The 23025-nt window shown below is 37.0% G+C and overlaps 1 protein-coding gene across 1 annotated transcript in view; it reads right to left on the bottom strand.

The window, feature by feature from the left end:
* Nucleotides 1–23025, bottom strand: part of GABRA1 (gamma-aminobutyric acid type A receptor subunit alpha1) — a 77147-nt gene that overhangs the window by 7450 nt on the left and 46672 nt on the right. Inside the window, exon 8 of the mRNA XM_036752347.1 lies at nt 3080–3232. Within this exon, the coding sequence (XP_036608242.1) occupies nt 3080–3232 (153 nt within the window). The remainder of the gene's footprint in view (nt 1–3079; nt 3233–23025) is intronic.

Raw genomic sequence — 23025 nt, 5'->3', positions numbered from 1 at the left:
AATTTAGAACTCAAAATTGTATAAAAGTGAAGTTTGAACACAATAAATACATAAATATTTTTAAATAAATTAATAAGTATATACAGGGGCTACAATGCTTTGGGAAAATAAGATTTTTAAAAATATGGATAAGAATTTGATAATTTCCTGCATTAAAGAAAAAAATGGTCCTTAGCCTATGGGTTTAGACCATTGGTTAATACACTTGATAAAAAAAAAATCTATACTCAGGATTTATCAGTTCTCTCTCTGGAGGAGGGGATAGTATTTTTCATCACTGGTCCTTTGGAACTGTATTGAATCCTAGTCCTAATCAGAGTGGCTAAGTCTTTCACAGTTGATCATGATTACAATATTGCAAAGCAGAATAGATTTTACAGGAATTGCTAGTATGTTGTAGCATTTTCTTTTGTTGTTTGGAACCCATATTGTATTAGCCAGAAAATTGCAATATTGCAAGTTATTTGAGAGTACAAACTATGTCATATGTCTCAAAAATCATAGATGGTAAGGAGGAGCTCAATAGATACTTTCTGAGTTGAATCAATGCTGAGTATCTAATAAACATACTAATTAACTGTTCTGATTCTCCTACATTTAATTACAACCCATTCAGTCTTGGTTTAGTCCACAACATCGGAAATGGTTCTCTTCTTTTCTGACCCTCCCTTTTTTTCCCTTCCCACATAGCTTATTTTGGAATATATATATATATATATGTATGTATATATATATATATATATATATATATATATATATATGTATGTATATATATATATATATATATATATATATCTGTATATGGAATTGATTCCCCTTTCACCAATCCTTGTTCCATATTCAAAAGATGTGCATGAAAAACTGATGTAATTATAATGTCTTCTATTTCTGTAGTACTTTAAGGTCATACAGCTCTTTCCATAAAGTATCTCATTACTGAGGAAAGCATAGAAATTTCTTGCTGTTCCATTAACTTAAAACCATCTGATGGTACCTACTAAGATCCCTATGAAGTAGCAGTGATTTAAGAAAGAAAACCATTAGCTATTAGTATTTGCTGTTAGATATTAACTTATGGGAGGCAGTGGCCATGGGTGACTCACTGAATTTTTCTAGTCCTCTAATTCCTCATTTATAAGAGGAAGGGATTAAACCAGAAGACCCTGAACATTTCTTATAGTTTTAGAGTGATTATCCTTATGACAGTAGATCTAGGGAATAATAATTTGGGCATTGAGATGTTTCTGAAATCCATGCAATATAGTCCATATTTCACTGACTATTTTTTTTGCATTTACATTCAATCAGTTATCTCTCAGTTATCATACTAATTCTATTTGCGTAATATAATCAATTCCTATTGGTTTTTATGTCCACAGTACTTGGTCTTAATGGATCACAAGTGATTAAAAAATAATACATTTAAATGCCATGGTCATGGACCAAGTTCTTAAACTTCCTAGGTACCAGTGGCTCCCCTTCCCTCCATACCCTGTTCATACACTGTATCTCTCTCTCTCTCTCTGTCTCTCTCTGTCTGTCTCTCTCTCTCTCTCTCACACACACACACACATACACACATGCACACATATATACACTCTATTACACACATATATACATATATAGTATGCATATATAAACATATATGCATGCATATGTAGATATTTATACACAAAGACAAACACATTCTCATTTTGTCTTTCCTAATATAATATAAATTCTTTGAGGTCAAGGATTATTTCACATCTCGTATATAGTATAGACACATGATAATAGTCACTTAATTTTCTTGATTGACTGGTTAAATATACACCCATTAGTTGATAGCAGATATAACTAACAAGCTGCTTTCATTTTGATTTATAATGTATTTAGAAGGTCAACAGTCATATTTGTAATACTTAACATTTCAGTAATTTATGAGATCAAGTATAAATAAATAATTTTAGATGCAAAATTTTAGGGGTTTTTGCATAATTTTTGCATAGTCTATAAACCTTCAGCCAGGTCATAGTTTAAAATAATATGCTGAGTTCAAAGTAAAAAGATCAGAAACATATTTGCTAAGTAAATGTTAAAGACATAAAGGTCTCAGAAAAAAATTGTATTTGGGATTTTGTTGGGGCAAAGCATTTTTTTAAAAAAAATGCATTTTGATGTTCAGAAAACCTTGACTACAACTGGTTTTACTTGTAGTTATAATCATCAAAAGGACATGTATCAGTCAGAGAAAAAAAACCCTTTAGAAAGCATTGTGACCAAGGCTTGCTATTTGTAAAACACTAAAAAGCTGAAGGGAATTCTCTCCAAAGAGGGGGGGAAACACCTTTGCAGGTGATTTTTTCCTCCAACTTGTCTTTACAGTTCTGTTCTTAAAACACACACACACACACACACACACACACACACACACACACACACACACACAAAATGTCAACATACCTAGAGTCTCATCACCATTGTTCCTCTAGAGTAATCAATTTCTCATAACCATTATAGTGATATGGGTTGAACATTCTGGAAGACAGGCTGTTATCTTTCCTAGTCTGATCGTACCCATAGCTGGGCTGTCCTCTGTGCCACCAGTTCCTCCCATCACACTATCTTCTGCACGACTTCCTTAAGCCCAGCTATTTTTGTACAAAGTGAAAGAATTCCTGGTGAAAATGTTTTGAAAATTGACTGCAAAGTAAATTAAATGCCATGGTCATGGTTAATTCTCAAGGATTTTTTTAATCATAATATGATACTGTGGAAATTTTTATGTTTCAAAATCCCTATTAGTCATTATATTTCTTTGTTCAGCTATTTTATTATTAGAATTATGATTTACCTCCATCAGAGAACCTTATTATTTAAAAAAAACTTGAGGTGATCATTTTCAAAAGCAAACACTGCTTGGGTGATGTGAACAAATATCGCTTATCTTTCTCTATTGTCAAATTTTTTTTGCATAGTCATTTTTTCTTTTTTTATTATAGGGTTGCATATATTTTTGATATCAAGGTAACAACATTTTTTTTTTCACTTTTTCTCTAGGTACATGTGAATGAGATTTAGATATTTATCTTGCACTTACCGAATACAGTTCTTGCTGGGACTGACTCTCTGTTGAGCCAAAAAGACACTTGGGAGAGGATAACCGTCATTATACAGGGTAAGTATGTTTGAATAACAAAGTAGCCAATCTTTCTCTTCAAGTGGAAATGGGTGGTCATGACAACATATTCCCCTGGAAACCAATAGAAAAAGGAAATGATAAGATATTGCTTGCCTTAGAGATTTTTTTCTTCTGAGATTCACAAATAATAGTTGCTGAAAGTATTAGCACACTATGGAAAATCTTGTTCACCTTAAAAGAAAACCTCTTTATGGGGCAAAACAAAATTTCCAATGCCAAGACGTCAAAACAGTTGATATGATCAATGTCCTTAAGTTCTTTCATATAGCATTATTCAAATCTAGGACAAATGCTTTTGAGCTTTTCATCTTCTCATTTTATCATGTAGCTGGACTTAGAGCTGAGAAGGATCTTCTAGATTGTTTAATACAGCTCCCTTGTTTATAGGTGAGGGAACTGAGTCCAAGAAAGATTAATTCATTTGCCCAAGGTCAGAAGGTCAAAAATAACTAAACCAAGATTCAAACCTAGATTCTATAATTCCAAATCTAGTGTTCTATACCATCATAATGTTTGACACTGGGGGGTGGAGGAGGGACGTTTAATATATGATCACTAAGATTCCATTCGAGGTTTAAAATGTATGATTCTATAGTTCCTATCATTTGACACATAAGCTGGTTTGCTTTTTTAAAATACAATTTTCAATTTCATGTTCCCATAATTTAATTTAGACATTTAGAGTATGGTAATCTTTCTGTGTAGAAGGAAATACATCTAATTAAATAAGCATTTTTAAAGCACTTATCATGTGTCATCCACTGCCATAGGTTCTGGGGCTACAAAGGCAAAAAGAAGATGGCCCCTGCATTCAAGAAGCTTATATTCTACCAAAATAGTAGAAATAGAAACACATGTGTAACAACAATGTGGCTAGCAGCTGCTGTAGGGGTGTTAGACCCACCAACAATAAGCACACAGAGGGCTGCCAACACGGGTTCTTTGATCTGCTTTGCTAAGGAAAGCAACTTTAAGGGGTTAATAATCTCAGTTTAACCAAACATACATATATCTTTCACTTAGTTCAGGGAGAAAAGATCAGCCCCCTGAACTTCAAGGCAAACACAAACAGAAATTACAAACATCGACAGACAGATCTTATCTGATTCAAATCACAATACATAGTTACCAGAGAAGAACTGATGGATCTGGGTTACAAAGCCCGAGGGCCGTTATGGCTTGCCCAGAGCCTCAACACTCCTTTCATGAGTGTGCCCCAAAAGTCAAACAGGAAGCTCCCCTCAATTACATCCTGTTCAGAGCCCTGAGGGCTTTGACCTCACTAGGGCTGGGTGTGGGAAGTTCCCCATCCCTAGTATCACATCATATACAATTCAATGACTCCATTGTCTTAGTGCTGAGAAACACTCCAAGGCAAAATCCCAATTTATCTACCCCATTCAAACAAAGGACAGAATCATTAAAGGAACTTAAGAGAAGAACAGCAAAAACTTCCACCTTAATTACTATTACAACATGATGCTACTAAAGAACAAACTACAGGTAAGTTTCTTTTTTATTCTTGTTTTTTTTTTTATTTTTTAATTATTATTTATTTATTTAATATTTTTAGTTTTCAGCATTGATTTCCACAACATTTTGAATTACAAATTTTCTCCCCATTTCCACCCTCACCTCACTCCAAGATGGCATATATTCTGATTGTCCCATTCTCCAGTCAGCCCTCCCCTCTGTCACCCCACTCCTCCCCACACCCTTTTCCCTTACTTTCTTGTAGGGCAAGACAGATTTATATGCCCCATTGCCTGTATATCTTATTTCCTAGTTGCATGCAAAACCAACTTCTTTTCGAACATCTGTTTTTAAAACTTTGAGTTCCAAATTCTCTCCCCTCTTTCCTCCCCAACCACCCTCCCTAAGAAGGAAAGCCATTCAACATAGGCCACATGTGTATGATTATGCAAAACCCTTCCACAATACTGATGTTGTGAAAGACTAACTATACTTTGCTCCTTCTTATCTTATCAACCTTTATTCAATTTTCTCCCTTGACCCTGTACCTCTTCAAAAGTATTTGCTTTTGATTACCTCCTCCCTATGTACCCTCCCTTCTATTGTCTCCACTTTTTTAATTCCTTCCTCCTTCTTTCCTGTGGGGTAAGATACCCAACTGAGTGTGTATGTTATTACCTCCTCAGGTCAAATCTGATGAGAGCAAGATTCACTCATTCCCTCTCAGCTGCCCTCTCTTCCCTTCCAATGAACTGCTTTTTCTTGCCATTTTTATATGAGATAATTTACCCCATTCTATCTCTCCCTTTCTCCCTCTGTCAGTATATTCCTCTGTCATCCCTTAATTTGATTTTATTTTTTAGATATCATCCTTTCATATTCAATTCACCCTGTGTCCTCTGTCTATATGATTGAGGTCCAATGAATTATACACATCATCTTTCCATGTAGACATGTAAACAAAACAGTTCAACTTTAGTAAGTCCCTTGTGATTCTCTTTCTTGTTTACCTTTACATGCTTCTCTTGATTCTTGTGTTTGAAAGTCAAATTTTCCATTCAACTCTGGTCTTTTCACTGAGAAAGATTGAAGGTCCACTATTTTATTGAAAATCCATATTTTGCCTTGGAGTGTGATACTCAGTTTTGCTGGGTAGGTGATTCTTGGTTTTAATCCTAGACCCATTGACCTCCAGAATATCATATTCCAAGGACTTTGATCCCTTAATGTAGAAGCTGCTAGATCTTGTATTATCCTGATTGTGTTTCCACAATAGTCAAATTGTTTCTTTCTAGCTGCTTGGAGTATTTTCTCTTTACTCTGGGAGCTCTGGAATTAGGCAACAATACTCCTAGGAGTTTTCTTTTTGGGATTTTTTTGAGGAGGCAATCGGTGGATTCTTCCAATTTTTATTTTAACCTCTGGTTCTAGAATATCAGGGCAGTTTTCCTTGATAATTTCTTGAAAGATGATGTCTAGACTCTTTTTTTATCATGGCTTTCAGGTGGTCCAATAATTTTTAAAATATCTCTCCTGGATTTATTCTCCAGGTCAGTGGTTTTTCCAGTGAGATATTTGACATTGTCTTCCATTTTTTTCATTCTTTGGTTCTGTTTTATAATATCTTGATTTCTCATAAAATCACTAGCTTCCACTTGCTCCAATCTCATTTTTAAGGTAGTATTTTCTTCAGTGGTCTTTTGGACCTCCTTTTCCATTTGGGTAATTCTGCCTTTCAAGGTATTCTTCTCCTCATTGGTTTTTTGGAGTTCTTTTGCCATTTGAATTAGTCTATTTTTTAAGGAGTTATTTTCTTCAGTATTTTTTGGGTCTCCTTTAGCAAGTCATTGACTTGTTTTTCATGGTTTTCCCACATCACTCTCCTTTCTCTTCCCAATTTTTCCTCTTCTTCTCTAAATTGCTTTTCCAAATCCTTTTTGAGCTTTTCCATGGTGTGAGACCAGTTCATGTTTTTCTTAGAGACTTTTGATGTAGGCTCTTTGACTTTGTTGACTTCTTCTGGCTGTATTTTTTGGTCTTCTTTGTCACCAAAGAAAGATTCCAAAGTCAGTCTGAATCTGAGTTGATTTTCACTGCCTGGCCATGTTCCCAGACACCTACTTGACCCTTGAGCTTTTTAGTGAGGTATGACTGCGTGTAAAGTAGAGAGTACTTTGTCCCAAGCTTGAGGGGCTGTGCTGTTGTTTTCAGAGCTATTTTTACACAGCAAGCTCTGCCACACCAGCACTCCTCCTCCCCCAAGAACCACCAACCCAGACTGCAACTCAGATCTCAGCAGGCTGTGCACTCTCGCTCTGATCTGCCACTTAATTCCTCCCACCAGGTAGGCCTGGGGCCAGAAGCAACTGCAGCTGTAGCTCTGTAGGAAGCCTCAGAGCTGCACCACTTATGCCGTCCCTGAGGCAGTGGCCAACTGTGAACTCCTTTCACTCAGTACCCACAGTTTTTCCCACTAACCTCTGTTGTCTTTGGTGTTTGTGGGCTGAGAAATTTGGTAATTGCCACAGCTCACTGATTGAGGATGCTATGGCCTGTTCCACCAGGCTCCAGGTCTGGTTGGTCCGGGGCCAGCCCACACTGTGCTCTGCTCCACTCTGCTCCCAGCATGGTGCAACAGACCTTACCCAGCAACCATCCACGCTATTCTGGACTGAAGTCCTGCTTGCCTCTGCTATTTTGTGGGTTCTGCAGTTGTATAATTTGTTCAGAGCCATTTTAAAGATGTTTGGAGGGTCCTGGGGGAGAGCTTTAGGCAAGTCCCTGCTTTCCAGCTGCCATATTGGCTCTACCCCCCATTCTCTCTTTTTTTTATTCTTTAGTTCTCTATATTTGCTTCAGTGCTTAAAAGCTGATTGTTTAATTAAGTAATATTTTATAAGGAAATTGTTAGGCAAAAAGAATATCTGCTTCACTTTAGATAGCTGGTGCCAAATGTAAACTCAGGAAATTTAGATACATACATATTTGAAAATCTTAAGCTTAATCTCATTTATTTATTCCTACTTGAGGAAGAAGAGGCTTCAATGAATGTTGCCTACCAAAAGTTAGCATTTTTTAGGAAGTGTAAATCAGACTAAGATAGACTTTGGCCCAAGAATAAGGAGAAAAGGTTCTAGTCCTGGTTTTGTCACTAACTAACTATGCCACCATGGACAACTTATTTAACCTCTCTGAGACTCAGTTCCTATATTTGTTTAAGAGATTTTGGCTAGGTAATCTCAAAGATTCTGTCCAGCAGTAACTTATATTATTTGATTGTAATAAAGTTTCTAATTATTTGCCTAATTGCCACGTTACCTAGATAACACCTATTTAGTATTCTTATAAAATCAAAAAGAGTCATGATGCTTTAAGTTGATAAAAAAGGACAGAGCCTTGAACAAAAATGCAGAAAATCACATTCCTCAATTTTTGTCCTTTGTCATACATGTCATAGTTCATATTTCTATTTATTTATAGTAAGAGAGTATTAACAATATATGTGTGTATGTGTGTATGTATGTGTGTGTGCATGTATATATACATATATATGTATACACATATACACACATTTATACAGGCAGACGTAGTTATAGATCAGATATATTTATATAAAACGAGAGAGAGAGAGAGAGAGAGAGAGAGAGAGAGAGAGAGAGAGAGAGATTCATAAGCATTTCCTTGATTACCACCTGAAAAATGTCAGCACCTCCAAGGATAAATTTCATGTTTCATACAATGCTTAAAATCTGCATAGCTTCTATTTTCATTCTTTGATGTTGTAAATGTGACATTTTAGGAAATATCTCCAAAGGAATATGACTTTCAAAAGCTCTTAGAAACCATTATTTGACATTATGCTCTCCTTAAAAATGACTGCCTGTCAAACAGAAGTTGCTGGGAAAAAGGAACAGGAGTCCATGCAGCATTTCACAGCCATTGGCCTAAATTATCAATGACATAGGGAGTTTCAGAAGCATCTTTTAAAAAATGAAAGAAAGGCAACAATAGATATTTCCTTGTTTATCAGTTAAAACACACATGCACACACACACATAACAAGACACACACACACACACACACACACCCTAACCTGAATTGCTGAAAAATTGTGCCCAGACATTAAGTGCTTATACACCAGGTGTGGCAAATGCTGTTTTTTTTCTAATTGAATAATTAAGAGAAAGTATTCATTCAAATATTCTTATACAACATCTTTCTCTGAGGAAATTTAAGAGAAGTAAGACTATATTTGATGTTATAGTATGAAGTCAAGGAGAATGATAGAGAAAAAGTGTGAGCAATTTTTTTATTCAAATAACATATGCATTGAGACTAGGGTTCTAGTGTTCACTATGTAAGTAACTAAAGGACTTTAACAAAATCCTTCCTCATTTTCCTCATCTATCAAATGAGGATAATATCACCAGTTTTACATTACATATCTTACCAAGTTGCTACGACTATCCAAAGGAAGAAGTGGGAAGAGGAAGAGGAGGAGGAGGAGGAGGAGGAGAAGAAAAAGAAGAAGAAGAAGAAGAAGAAGAAGAAGAAGAAGAAGAAGAAGAAGAAGAAGAAGAAGAAGAAGAAAATGATGATAGTGATGATGAAGAAGAAGAAGAAGATGAAGAAGAAGAAGAAGAGGAGGAGAAGGAGGAAGTTGGACGTCTACGTTGAAAAGCTAAAAGCTCTAGCTGTACAACAGTAAAATATGAAAGGAAGTTCATAAAAGGTTAAACACATATATCACTGATGCATCTTTTGCATTACAATTATTCATGTGTATATTATATGTTAGTATCTTATACTCTCCCTTCCCCCATAGCTTTTCTTCTCTTATTTTAGACTCAGTAATAAATTTAATGCTAACATTAGTTCTGAAAGAGATTGTCAATCAACTGCCCTAAAGATCATCTTTTGATCCATCCCTATGACTACCCACAGTGAGACTTTATTTCCTAGTCAACACTCCTCTAAGTGTATTGTTTCATTTCTAATAGACTATAAGAACTTTGAGGAAGATATTATCTTAATTTTTGTAGTACTTGGCATATAATAAGTACTTGATATGGGACATTTATTAAACTCAATAATTCATTCATTCATCATCTACTAGAATGTAAGCTCCATGAGAGCAAGGATCATGTTTTTATTCAATCACCCAGCAACAATTCAATGCCTATCATGAATGTGTGTTAGAGTATACAGTGGGCCAAGAAGGAAGGGGAGGCCGCCCGCCCCTGCCCCCATCAGATAAGGGTCTTTACTCTTATGGAGCTTAGAATAAAGCACACACTCACATACAAAGACACATATGAACACACAAAAAAGAATTGTTCCTTCTTGTTTTCTGTATAGCATTTGTAATTGTGTAGTGTGACTGCAAATCACGGAACACTACAACCTCTAACGAATTTGAAGATCATACAAAAAGAAATTGAAATCACCATAGTATGGTCTAGAAGGCTGCAACATATTACAAATAAGCAACTACAAAGAAGAAGCAGTGTAAAGGATTTTGGCATAGAAATGTATGAAGAAGAGGAAAATAAAATATGGGCCTTTTGATTGAGGAATGGCTATAAGGCCTAGTACATGAATGTAATAGAATATTATTCTGCAGTAAGAAATAATGAATATGATAAATCAGAGGAGCATAGGGACAATTATATCAAGGGATGCAAAATGAAGTAAGTAGGATGAGGAAAACGATATACACAATGACTACAACAATATAAAAGGAAACAACGAGAGCAATAATAAAATTGAAATGTAATACCTCAAAATTCTAATGGTGCAGTTGAGCCCCAAAGAAGAGGTATGGCAAGACAGCATTTCTCTCACAGAAGTGAATGACCATGACTGTGGAACACTGCTTACATCTAACTTCCTTCTATATTGTTAAGGTTTTCTGAATTGCTCCCCTTCCTACCCTCTTTGTTTGTTCTCAATTATAAGGGACACTTATCTGGGAGGATTTGAATATAATAGGAATACAATGGAAAATGCAATGGGAAGTTCAGGTAATATGAAAAATCAAATATATCAATAAATATTTTAATATTCATATTATCTGTGGGGAAACAGCCTTACAGACAATGCAAGGGATAACTGCTTGACAATCTGTATGCTTCACTGATACTTGTGCAATGTTAAGAGGATGCCAAGGTGGAGCCATGATGGTAGAGTGAAAACATGGACCTCCTTGAGCTCTCTCCCAAATCCCTCCAAAGGTCTGTAAAAAATGACTCTAAACAAATTCTAGAGCTATAGAACACACAAAATGACAGAGTGAAACTAGTCTCCAAGATGGCATGAATGGTCATTGGGAAGGGTCTATCACACTGTACTGACAGTGGAGCACAGCCCAGCATAGGCTGTGCCAGGCCAGACCAGGCCAGAGCAGACTAGGTGAAGCAGGCCTCAGGGCCCTGGATCACTGAGCTGTGGCAGTTTCCAGACTTCCCAACCCACAAAGCCAAAGACAACATAGCAGGTCAGTGTGAAACCTGCTGGACCTGGATAAGAAAAGAGCAAAGTCAGGGCCTAGCCCTGGGGTATTGGAGGTAGCTACAGCTGTGGCTGCTTCTGGTGCTGCAGGGCCACAAATAGTGGGGGGAACCAAGCAGCCGATCAAAGAGGGAGTGCAGGGATCTCTTTCGTGGCTCTGAGGCAGGATTCTCTTGCTTTGTCCTTCTTGGATCTGGGTCACAGTCTTGGTTGGCAGTTCTTGGGGGAGGAGGAGTGCTGGTGTGACAGAGCTTGTGTTGGCTGTGGAGAGGGAGTCCTCCTGGTAGGTACACAGCAGAAAGGAGTGCTTGAGATCACTCACAGACCAGAGCACAAGCCAGCCCAAGCCAGTATAGGCCAGGAGAGGAGTACGTACCTCTCACCAGATCATACCACCTCAGAAGAACTGAAAATTTACAGGTGCTTAGAAGTAGCTCTGAAAACAGCAGCACAAAACCTCTGAAGCTTGAGACAGAGCACTCTCCACTCTGGAAGCAGTCATACCCTGACAATGAGCTCAAAAGTCAAGTAAATGGCTGGGGAAATGAACAGACAGTGTAAAAGGACTCAGACCATGAAATCTTACTTTGGTGACAAAAGAGATCAAAACAGGGATGGGCAGAGCCAAGATGGAGGCTGAAAAGCAGGGCCTTGCTTATGCTCTTCCCCAGAATCCCTCCAAACACTGATAAAAATAGCTCTGAACAAATTCTAGAACTGCAGAACCCACTAAATAGCAGAGAGAAACAGGTCTCCAACCCAGGAGACCCTTGATGATCGCTCTACGGTGCTGGGAGTGGAGCATAGCCCAGCAGTGGGCCATGCCAGGATACACCAGACAGGGAGTCAGCCAGCCAGAACAGGCCTTAGGGCCATGAATCATTAAGCTGTGGCAGTTACCAGACTTCTCAATCCACAACTCCAAAGAGCAGGTTAGTGGGAAACTGCAGGATGGAAGTGAGAGTGGTCTGGTCCCATCCCTGGGGGTGGCAGAGGTGGGGCAGCAGTGGCAGTGGCAACAGCAGGAAGCTCCTGAGGCTGCTTCCAGAGGCACAGAATGAGCTGCTTCCAGAGCTCCCACGTCAGCTGCTTCCCTAATTCCCTGGCTCACAAGGTGTGAGGAATCTAGCAGTGGATCAAAGGGGGAGAGCAAGGAGCACTTTGTGGACACAGAGGCTGGTTCTCTGACTCTGCCCTGCTTGGATATGGATTGTGGTCTTGATTGGCAGTTCTTAGGAGGGGAGGAGCCCTGCTGTGACAGAGCCTATGGTGATGATGGAGCAAAAGTAGCTCTGAAAACAGCAGTGCTTGGACTCTCAAGCTTGGGACAAAGTACTCTCTACTCTAAAAGCAGTCATACCCTGACAAAAAGCTCAAGAGTCAAGTAGTTGGCTAGAAACATGAACAGGCAGCGAAAATGAACTCAGACTCAAGCTAAGACTCAAAATCAAACTCTAGATTCCTCTTTTGGTAACGAAGAAGGCCAAAACATACAACCAGAAGAAGTCAACAAAGTCAAAGAGCCTACATCAAAAGCCTCCAAGAAATATATGAATTGGTCTGAGACCATGGAAGAGCTCAAAAAGGATTTGGAGAAGCAAGTTAGAGAAGTAGAGGAAAAATTGTGACCAGAAAGGAGAGTGATGCAAGAAAACTATGAAAAGCAAGTCAATGACTTGCTAAAGGAGACCCAAAAATACTGAAGAAAATAACACCTTAAAGAATAGACTAACCCAATTGGGAAAAGAGCTCCAAAAAGCCAAATGAGGAGAAGAATGCCTTGAAAGGCAGAATTAACCAAATTGAAAAGGAGGTCCAAAAGACCACTGAAGAAAATACTACCTTAAAAATTAGATTGGAGCAAGTAGAAACTAGTGACTTTATGAGAAATCAAGATATTATAAAACAGAACCAAAGAATGAAAAAAAATGGAAGACAATGCAAAGTATTGTTGAAACACAATCAAGATAACACAATACCTAGCAGCTTCTACACTAAGGGAGAAAGAAAGAAAGAAAGAAAGAAAGAAAGAAAGAAAGAAAGAAAGAAAGAAAGAAAGAAAGAAAGGAAGGAAGAAAGAAAGAAAGAAAGGAAGGAAGGAAGGAAGGAAAAGAAATAGAGAAAGAGAGAGAAAAAGAAAGAAAGAAGGAAGGAAAGAAAGAAAGAAAGAGAAAGAAAGAAACAAGGAAAGAAAGAAAGAAAGAAAGAAAGAAAGAAAGAAAGAAAGAAAGAAAGAAAGAAGGAAGGAAGGAAGGAAGGAAAGAAAGAAAGAAAGAAAGAAAGAAAGAAAGAAAGAAAGAAAGAAAGAAACCAAAAAAGAGGATGCCAGGAAGGCCTCCAGAATAGTCAATGAACATGTTCCGTTAATTGTATGGAAGGACATGAGGAAAACCATCTCAGTAAATAAAGACATAGATGGCTTGTGCTCTTCATTATTAGAAGAACCCACATCAGTGAGATCACAGTTCCATTGGATAATTGCATGTGCTTCTCCATGTCTAGTACAGCATTCTGCACATGGTAGACAGGTAATTAATTCTTTTTTAATTGAACCCAAAAGCATGTTAGCTTTTTTGTAGTCTTAGAAATACCTTTTCCTTTGATATTTATTTTTATGCTCGTTTAACAATAACCTTAGTCAGAAGCATATAGCCTAAATACTAATAATGTAAATCAAGAGGGAAGATTTTTTTCCCTCAAAATACATGACCAGTTTAATAGGGTTGATTCAAAGCAGGCTAGCCTGGAATTTAGATGACCTAGATTCAAGTCTAGGACTGTCACTAGCACTGGGACCTTTTATAAATAACTAAATCTCTCAGTTCCTCCTTTTACTCACCAGTAAAATAAGTAGATTTGACTAAAATATGACTAAGGTCTCTCCTAGACAGAGGTGTCTTTAAATACGAATATCTCAGAATAGTGTGACTGTAGAATGGACAGAGGCATATATAGGATGTACTAATGCATCACACCATAGTGAGGTTTTATTTGGCTACTTAAATTGGCTGCAGATTTTCACTGTGAGAAACAGTAAAGACAATTCAAAGCTTGCCTTTATCTTTCTACTCTCCCTTTTTTATGCCTTCAACTAAAATAAACTAATTATGATAGCAATCAGGAAATCGCTAACATGCATAGTGTTTTAAAGTTTTCAATGTGTTTTAAATACAATAACAACACTGCAGGTAGGTGTTATTATCATTCCCATTTTGCAGATGAAGAGTTGAGGATCAGAGAGATATAGAAAGACTCATATCACAGATTTCAAGGTGCATGTCCCTCTATGTACATCCTGAGGTACTTCAAGAGCTTTCAAATCTATATTAGTACATTATATTAATCTAGACTGTAAATTAAAAGCAATATGGCATAGTGGACAGAATTTCGGAACTAGAGCTAGGAAGACTTGGGTTTAGATCTCTTCTCAGACACTTACAAGGCATGCATCATTGGCTAAGTCATTTAACCACCCTGATCCTAGGTTTGCTCCTCTGTGAAATGGTGATAATAATATCAGTGACCTGGAAAGGTTGTTGTGAGCATCGAATGAAATAATGTAAACACTGTGGTTTGCAAACCTTGATCCACTGTATGTAAAATGAGCTATCATGATCATCATCCTTGTTGTCCTCATCATCATTATAGAGGGCACCAATCTTTACATTTTACTGCTAGTTAATGAATACAGCTTCAGTCACAGAAGGTTGAGATTGTGGATCATGGTTGCAAAATAACTGAAGATAAAATTCTATAACAGTTTTTCCTGGAGTCTCACAAAGTTGTATTGGTCTCTGCAGGGATGACCAGTACTCATTTGCACATTTGTGTTAATTAGAAGTGTAAGTATAACTTCAGAGTTTGAAAACTGCGATCACCCCTGACTGGTGCATACCTCAAACATAGGATAGTACTTAAACTGTTTCTGAAAGAGGAGTACCAGTTTTTACAAAAGGAGATTCAAAAAGTTCTCTTATTGGGGGTTGGAATCTGGAGTAACTCTGTGACTTGTGTAACCTTGGTCAATAACTTTCTCTATGCTGCAATGTCTTCCTCTGTAAAACAAAGATATTGATTCATATGGTCTAAAAGTCCCTTCCAACTCTAAATCCTATGACCCCATGCTCTAAAGTTTAACAGCTATATATTCTGAGAAAATTCTTTCCCAATACCAATGAAAATTTCTTCTGCAAATATTTTAGCTTTTTCTTCTAATGTCCTTAGTAAAGGACAGAAAATACCACTGTGCCAATATATCTTAATCAGATCATGGGACATTACAGAGTTAAGGCTCTTTAGAGATCATTTGATCTAAGCCTTTTGTTTTCTTGATGAAGGAACTTGGGCCCAGAGAGGGGACGTGGCTTTCCTAAGGTTCATACTCCCATTTTTCTCTCTTTCTCATTTTCCTACAGTCAAGACCCTTGTAAGTCCTAGGCTACTCAATCTTGTCTTCTTGCTGAATGATCCTGGGACTATTCATCTCTTCTTCTAGATCTTATTTTCCAGTCTGATAATCACCTCTGTGACTTTCACCCACAATCTGAGAGCTTTGATTGGGAAACAGGTAATGATCTGGTCTATAAAAGATTGAAGTTTTAGTACTTAGTTTCTACTAATGGGTCTGCTGCTTACCAGCTGTGTCACCCTTGTCAAGTTACTTCCCCTTTCTGAACCCCAGCTTCTTCATCTGAAAACCAGGCGGTTGGAATAAACATCATCTAAAAGGTTTTCAATTTGGGTGTTCTATGCAGCATCTTAAATAGCATGCTTTTAATTTTATTGTGGCTCTTGATCCTATGAATGTGCTCAATCCAATAGCTACTTTAAGACAACTATGGATCCAAAGAGGATATATCAGGCTTTCGTATAATTCACAGATCCCTTCATTTCAAGTAGGTGGAGAATCAACAAAATATTTGTGAATATGTTTCACTTGCAAATGTAAAAAATCATGTGGTTTTTATTTTATAACTTTCCCACGTTTCTTTTTCCTAAACCCCCCTCATTTTTATTTAGTTCACAAGGTCTCAAGGGTGAATTCTTATAATCAAACTGAATGAACTATTGCTTCTGACAGCACTGAGAGTACTGAAGATATCGTGAAAATCAGTTTGGGAGATATTCACTGTATTTTTATTATATTTATTAAGTATTAATTTCACTGTATTTATTTACATATTTATTAAGGAGATACAATGTTTGCACTAAAATATATTTTAGGCTGCATATATTTTGCTTTATGTATAAGGTTAAAAGTTTAAAAATTATTTTGCTTGGTGAATATTACATTTTGAATTAAAATTCTATTTAAATTATTTTGTAATTGTCAATATAGCCATGATATTATTTTATCACGAGAGAGACAACAGGCCATATTATAGATCTGAGAGTCCTGAAAAATGAGATACTTTTCCTCTACTTGCCACTATTTGTATGGCCTTAGGCAAGATCTGGGCTTCCACTTCTTTTGTAAAATGAGGGGTTAGGACTAGACAATTTCTTAGAGTGAGCTCTAATAGTCTATTGCAGGCCTGCACAACATATGGCCTATAGGCTATTTGCAGCCTGACAAAGGATTTTGGGCACCAATGAAAAAAAAGTAGGGTTGCCACTGTGTACTCTCTCATTTGTCATATGACCCCCAGCAACCAACCATTGCCAGTCTGTCTCTAGTCTAACCTATCTGCAGCCCAAAGAAGTTTAGTATATATTAATTTTGGCCCCTACCTACCATCAAGTTGTGCAGGTCTGGTTTATTGCCTTATAAGCTGAGTGCTGGGTACTTAAGAAAGTTTTAAGTTATTTATTCACTTATTCATCAAGCATTGATTATGCATCTACTACATGGAAGATGTTGTATTAAGTACTTGGGAAGGAAAGGGAAAATAAAAACCATGAAGCAGTCCTTGCCACTAAGAAGCACACATTCTTCCTGTACAAAGTAATAGCTATATCTTATAGTTGTCCCATGTCAGGGATGGAAACTAGACCATTTTTCTTCAGTTGTAGTGTTTTGCATGTCAATATCTGTACTGGATAACTGGCCAGAAAGAAATCCTATTTAGAAATCTGTCCTCTCAGCGGATGCACTCAGCATATAGAAACAAAAATATAGCATTTATTGGACACAAAGACTGCTGATTTTTAGGGCAAGACAATACTCTGCAAGTGGCAGATGATTTCCATCTAAATGGAACTTTGAGTCTTTCAAACATCCATTTGTCTTCAATAGGGTTGCAGTAGCAAATGTGATCTTTAAAAATTGTAAGTCATTTTAAGTTCAACATTTTTACCATCCTCTTTTTCATTAACTCAGAAAATTTTAGAAGAGTTTTAAATAAAAATTAACCTTGACTTGAAAATGAAAATAACCTTTTCTTCCTCACCTGCCATTTTGTCTTTACTGCATTATTATGAATACTCTTCATTAGTTTGACAGAGAATAAATGAAGAAGCACTTATTTGCTATTATGTGATTTATTATGGTCCAAGGATAGTGATAAGTGCTGAGAAAACAGACATACAAGTGAGTATGTCTCTGTAACTCAAGAAAGTTATATGGAAGAGGAAAAGAATACATTTTGGATAAACAAATCAATTCTTAACTTTTCTACTGCATTTAATGGTCATTTAGTTCATGAACTCTGGTACCCGAGGAGGGATACATCAATCCTTATCAAAGTTAAATGTTGAAAAGGCAATCTTCCTTTCCATATCATTTCAATATTATTGAATGGATTATCGAAGGAGTTTTTGATGACCATAATTCTTAAATAATTCATTTTTGTAAATCTTCTCCTGTTACTCGGAGAAGAGTAATGTAGCTTTTCAAAATACTACAACAATCACAATACTGCTGCTGCTGCTGCTGCTGCTACTACTACTATTACTATGACTATTACTGCTACTATGCCTATGACTACTAGGACTGCCATGTCTAATAATAATAACGATGATGGTGATGATAACTTCTATTTATATAGGATTTTGAGGTTTGCAGAGTTCTTTACATATTTTATCTTAGTTGGTCCTCACAACTCTGAGAGGTAGAAACTATTATAATCCTTATTATAATCTGAAAAAATAGTGAGGCTAAGAGATTTTACTTTACAAATTACTTGTTCACAATCACACAGACAGTAGTTGTCTGAGGCAATATTTGAACTCCAATATTCCTGCCTCCAAGTTCAGCATTCTATCCAGTGTGCCATATTTTTCAGTTTGGGAGTAGGGGAAGTTTGTGAACTGATAGTTTTTTTTTAACTTTTGGATGATATAAACATGGCCTTGATTAAATATTTTAGATAGTTATTTTATTCAACTTTAAGGATCCATGATTTTTTGTCCCCTCTACAACTCAGTTTTCTGATCTGCACACTGTGATAATGTCTCAAGTACCTCCCATCTCCTCTAGTATAGATTCTCTATCTCTATGCTTTGTTTGTCATGACTGAAATATTTATTGCCCTATGAGCTTGTTGGTACTGACCCTTTTCAATTTTAAGTAGATTGGCCTATAGGTAACACATACTCCAGCCCTGGAGCTGGTAATCAAAGCCTTTACAATTTGACGTGACTTCCTACAACTTTTTATCCATAGGCACATGTTGTCATCACCTACAAATATACCACCACTATGTTCAAGAATTCAGATATTCTCTTATGTGGCCATAATATTTTGGCTTTCTACCTCTCCTTCTGCCTTCTGTTACCAGACACTATTTTTATCCATACCAAAATTTCAAATCCCTAGACCGCTCAGCTTTCTTCCAGACTCTCTCCCCTGCACTAGTCACTCTCTGCTCTTCTCTCCATCTCAACCCCTTGGTGAATCAGTTCAAGTCTATGCTATACTTTTCTCTTGAGTCCCTGGCCCCCTTATCATTCCACCTATTTCAACCTGCCAAGGCTTAGCCTTGGATGACTCCCAGTGTCTGTCACCTTCACTCTTGTACTGTTGAAGTACTGTTGTACTAGAGGTGAAAATCATAGAACTATTCTGATTGATCTATCACAAATTTATCTTACGTAACTTTAACTGGGAACTTATTGATGCTAGGTAATCCATAGTTTTCCTATCAACTCACTATCCCAGTCTCCATAGCAGCCTCTTCAAACATTTATTTACCCTCTCAAACTTTCCACGGCTCTCCCTAGCATTGTCTTCTTACCTAAGAACCTTGCATCCTATTTCAGAAAAAAAAAGATTGAGGCTATTTACCAGGAGCTTCCTTTTCTCCTTTTTTCTTTGTCTAGTATCACTCAGATTACCTTCTGTTACTATCTCCTCTTTCACCCGTCTTACATGATAAGGTGGCCGTACTCTTTTCCAAGGCTAATACCTTCACCTGCTCAAGTGATCTCATTCCATTTTGTCTCCTCTAAGGGATTGGCCTCTCTGTCACCTCCATTCTATCATTTGTCTTCAGATATCTCCCTCTCTACTTTCTCCTTCCCCATTGATTATAAACATGCCCATGTCACCCCCAGGCTCAAAACCCCCTCAATTTAGTGGATCCATCCTCATTGCTTGAGGGGTTCCATTCCTTTCATCCTCATTCTTTCCATTCTTTTCCATCCCCATGCTATAACTTTCCACTCCTTTGGGGACAAAGTCTTTGAAAAGGCTATCTATAATAGGTACTTTCACTTTCTTCTCACTCTCTTCTTAACCCCTTACAATCTATTTTCCAACCTGGTCAGTCCCCTAAAGTTATTCTCTCCAAAGTTACCAATGATCCCTTAATTGCCAAATCCAATAGCTTTTTCTCAATCCCCACTTTCCTTGACCTTTCTGTACCCTTTGCCACTGCTGATCCATGTTTTTTTCTTCTATATTCTCTTCTCATTAGGTTTTCAGAACACTACTCCCTCCTATCTCCTCTTACCTGTCTAAACACTCTATCTCAGTTTCCATTGCTGGATCCTCATTCAGGTCACTTTCTGACTATAGATATACCACAGGATTTTGTCCTGGGCCTTCTTCTCTTTTCCCTCCATACTGCTTCATTTGGTGATTTCATTACCCTCCATGGATTTAGTATATCTCTATGCTAATAATTCTGAAATAAAACTGTATTTCCCTAACCTTTTTGCTTACCTCCAAGTTCAAATTCCAACTGTTATTCATCCATCTCAAATTGAATGTCTATCTGACGTTTTGAACTCAAGATTTCCAAAATCGAACTTCTTAACTTTTTCCATAAGCCCCACCTCCAACCCAACTCTCCTAATACTGTAGAGGACAACATTACCCTCCTAGTGCCTTGGATTTGACACTTAGGTGTCATCCTCAACTCCTCACTATCTTTCATTCTCCATATTTAATCTGTTTCCAAGACCTGACAATTTTACCTTTGCAACATCTCTTGAATAGTCCCCTTTGCCTATTCTGATACTGCTGCCGCCCAAGTTCAGGTACTTATGTCCTCACTTTTGGATTACTACAATAGCTTGCTGGCAGGTCTGACTGCCTCAGAATTTTCCTCTCTCCAGTCTATCCTCCATTTCAGCCAGCAAAATAATTTTCCTAAAGCATGGATCTGACTGTGTCACTTTCCCCCACATACACTCAATATCAATTGCTCCAAAGTACCTCCAGGATCAGTAATAATCTATACTCCCCTCACCCCACCTCCACAGAGACTCCTTTCTCATTTTCTTGTATCTTACTGCCTACCACTCTTTGATCCAGTGACATTGACCTCCTTGCTGTTCCATAAACAAGCTCTTGCCACTGCTCTGGTTATTTTCCATGTCTGTAATGTTCTCTCTCCTCATCTCCACCTTCTCTTTTTCCTGAATTCCTTCAAGTCCCAGCTATCACCCCATGCTCTACAGGAAACATTTTCTAATCCCTCAATTCTAGTGCCCTTTTTCTGTTAAATATTTTACATTGTCAGGAAAGACTGACTCTACCTTACTAAAATTTCCAGGTAAGTGTGTTCCTTTTAATTGTCATAAAAAACTAAATATATTTATAGTAATATATGTAAACTTGATTACTCCCCAAACACCCATATACAGGTCAAATATTTCTTGATGATCATCAAGTATCCTATTTATGACACTCTAAAATACTTCCTACTTTTAAACTGTTCTAGACTTAAACTTGCTAAAATTGTATGTGGAATGAGAGGAAGAGAATAGAAGGGAATAAGCCATTACATAGTGCCAGTTATTTGTCACATATTGTGCTAAGGGTTTATTTGTTACTAAATAATATCCCACATGATACTCACAATGTCCCTTTTTTATATTCCTATTTTATAACTGAGGAAACCAAGGAAAAAAAGGTTCAGTGACTTGCTCAGATTCACATACCTATTGACTGTCTGAAGATGAACTTGAACTTGGGTCTTCCTGACTCCAGACACAGTGCCACCAGCTCCCTCTAGAGTAAAAACCTCTCCTGAGACTTGAATGTAGAAAGAACAAACTATGGTGACATTGGAAATAGAAAGAATACTCCAATATTTTAATAGGATGTGTTCTACTCCCAGTTCTTCAATTAACTGGCTATGTGATCTCATGAAAATCATTTTATTTCATGGACCTGAGTAAAATATGATGATCTCAAGGGTCACTCTGTAATCTAAAAGTCTATGACTTCATCTTTAATATATAGATTTTATGATATTTATTTCAAACTTGATTGTTTTCTTCCAGGTTCATGGTCATCTATTTGCTAGGTGGAATTGGTAGATAAATTACTTTTTAAAAAGCAAATTGTCACATTACTTGGCTTAAACTTGGAATGGTGTTTGAGGAAAGTATCTGGATAAGAGTCTGAGTGCTATGGACTGACAATCTTATATGCAAAATCCATCATGATATTATAGGTTAATTAGGAATAAGAGTGTGCAGACATTCAGGCTATATCTCATGCTATGAGCTTGCATTTATTTAATCATCATACATGATTTTCCACCAGACTGAGAAGTGCACTGATAAACCTCTTCAACATTTTAGACTCTCTGCTGTATCTTGTTGGCTACTGATTCAAAAGAATAACCTGACTTTCATCAAATGTATTCAATCTGGAAATAATAATATGTTGGTCAGCCTCCTATCCTCTTCTTAATTTGTCACTAAAGGGAGCTAATAAGAGAATTTTTATCTTCAAGAAGCAACAGTTGAACAAAAATGAATGGCACTCTCCCCTTTCAAGAGAAAAATTGAACTGATTTTGTATCCAAAGAAAGCTCTATAATGACTAAACATCCTTATCCTCTCCTCTTTCTTATCCTAACAATCTGTACCTTATTAGGGTATTATCTGGCATCCCTCCTGGCCCTTGAGCAGCAGGTAAGTGATGGCACTCTTAGTTGTCTTAATATTTTTAAAGCTATACAATGATATGTGAAATATGTCATCAGAGACCTTACTCAAACATTTTGTTCTTTCATATTGTGCATAGAGAGACTGTTTTAATGGATAGGAAAAGAAGAAACCAAGAAAGCTCAGAATGCCTTTGGAATACCTCCACATAATTTACTCTATAAATCAGATTTGCTTCCCAATTCAAAACCTAACTGAATTTTGTCACTCCTCCCTTATTCCCCAAAGCAACCCTGAATTGTCCAAGCTACGACTTGATAATATAAATAATAAAAAGGTCCTTATTTGGTTCATTACCATCTCCATGATCTTATATTTCTTTAAAATGTCCAGAATAAATTCAATTTCAATCAAAATACTCATAGCATGTTGTAGCAGAAAGAGAAGTTCATAGTTATCCAGTCCAATCCTATTTTTCTCCCCAAATGTGGAGGCCAAACTACAGAAAAGAGAAGAAGCCATACAGCTAGCCATATCATAGATTTAGACCTGGAGAGGACTTTATGGATAATCAAATT

Source organism: Trichosurus vulpecula, chromosome 3, assembly GCF_011100635.1.
Source record: "Trichosurus vulpecula isolate mTriVul1 chromosome 3, mTriVul1.pri, whole genome shotgun sequence".
In the NCBI taxonomy this organism is placed as follows: domain Eukaryota; kingdom Metazoa; phylum Chordata; class Mammalia; order Diprotodontia; family Phalangeridae; genus Trichosurus; species Trichosurus vulpecula.
This window is presented reverse-complemented; position numbering and strand designations above follow the sequence as displayed.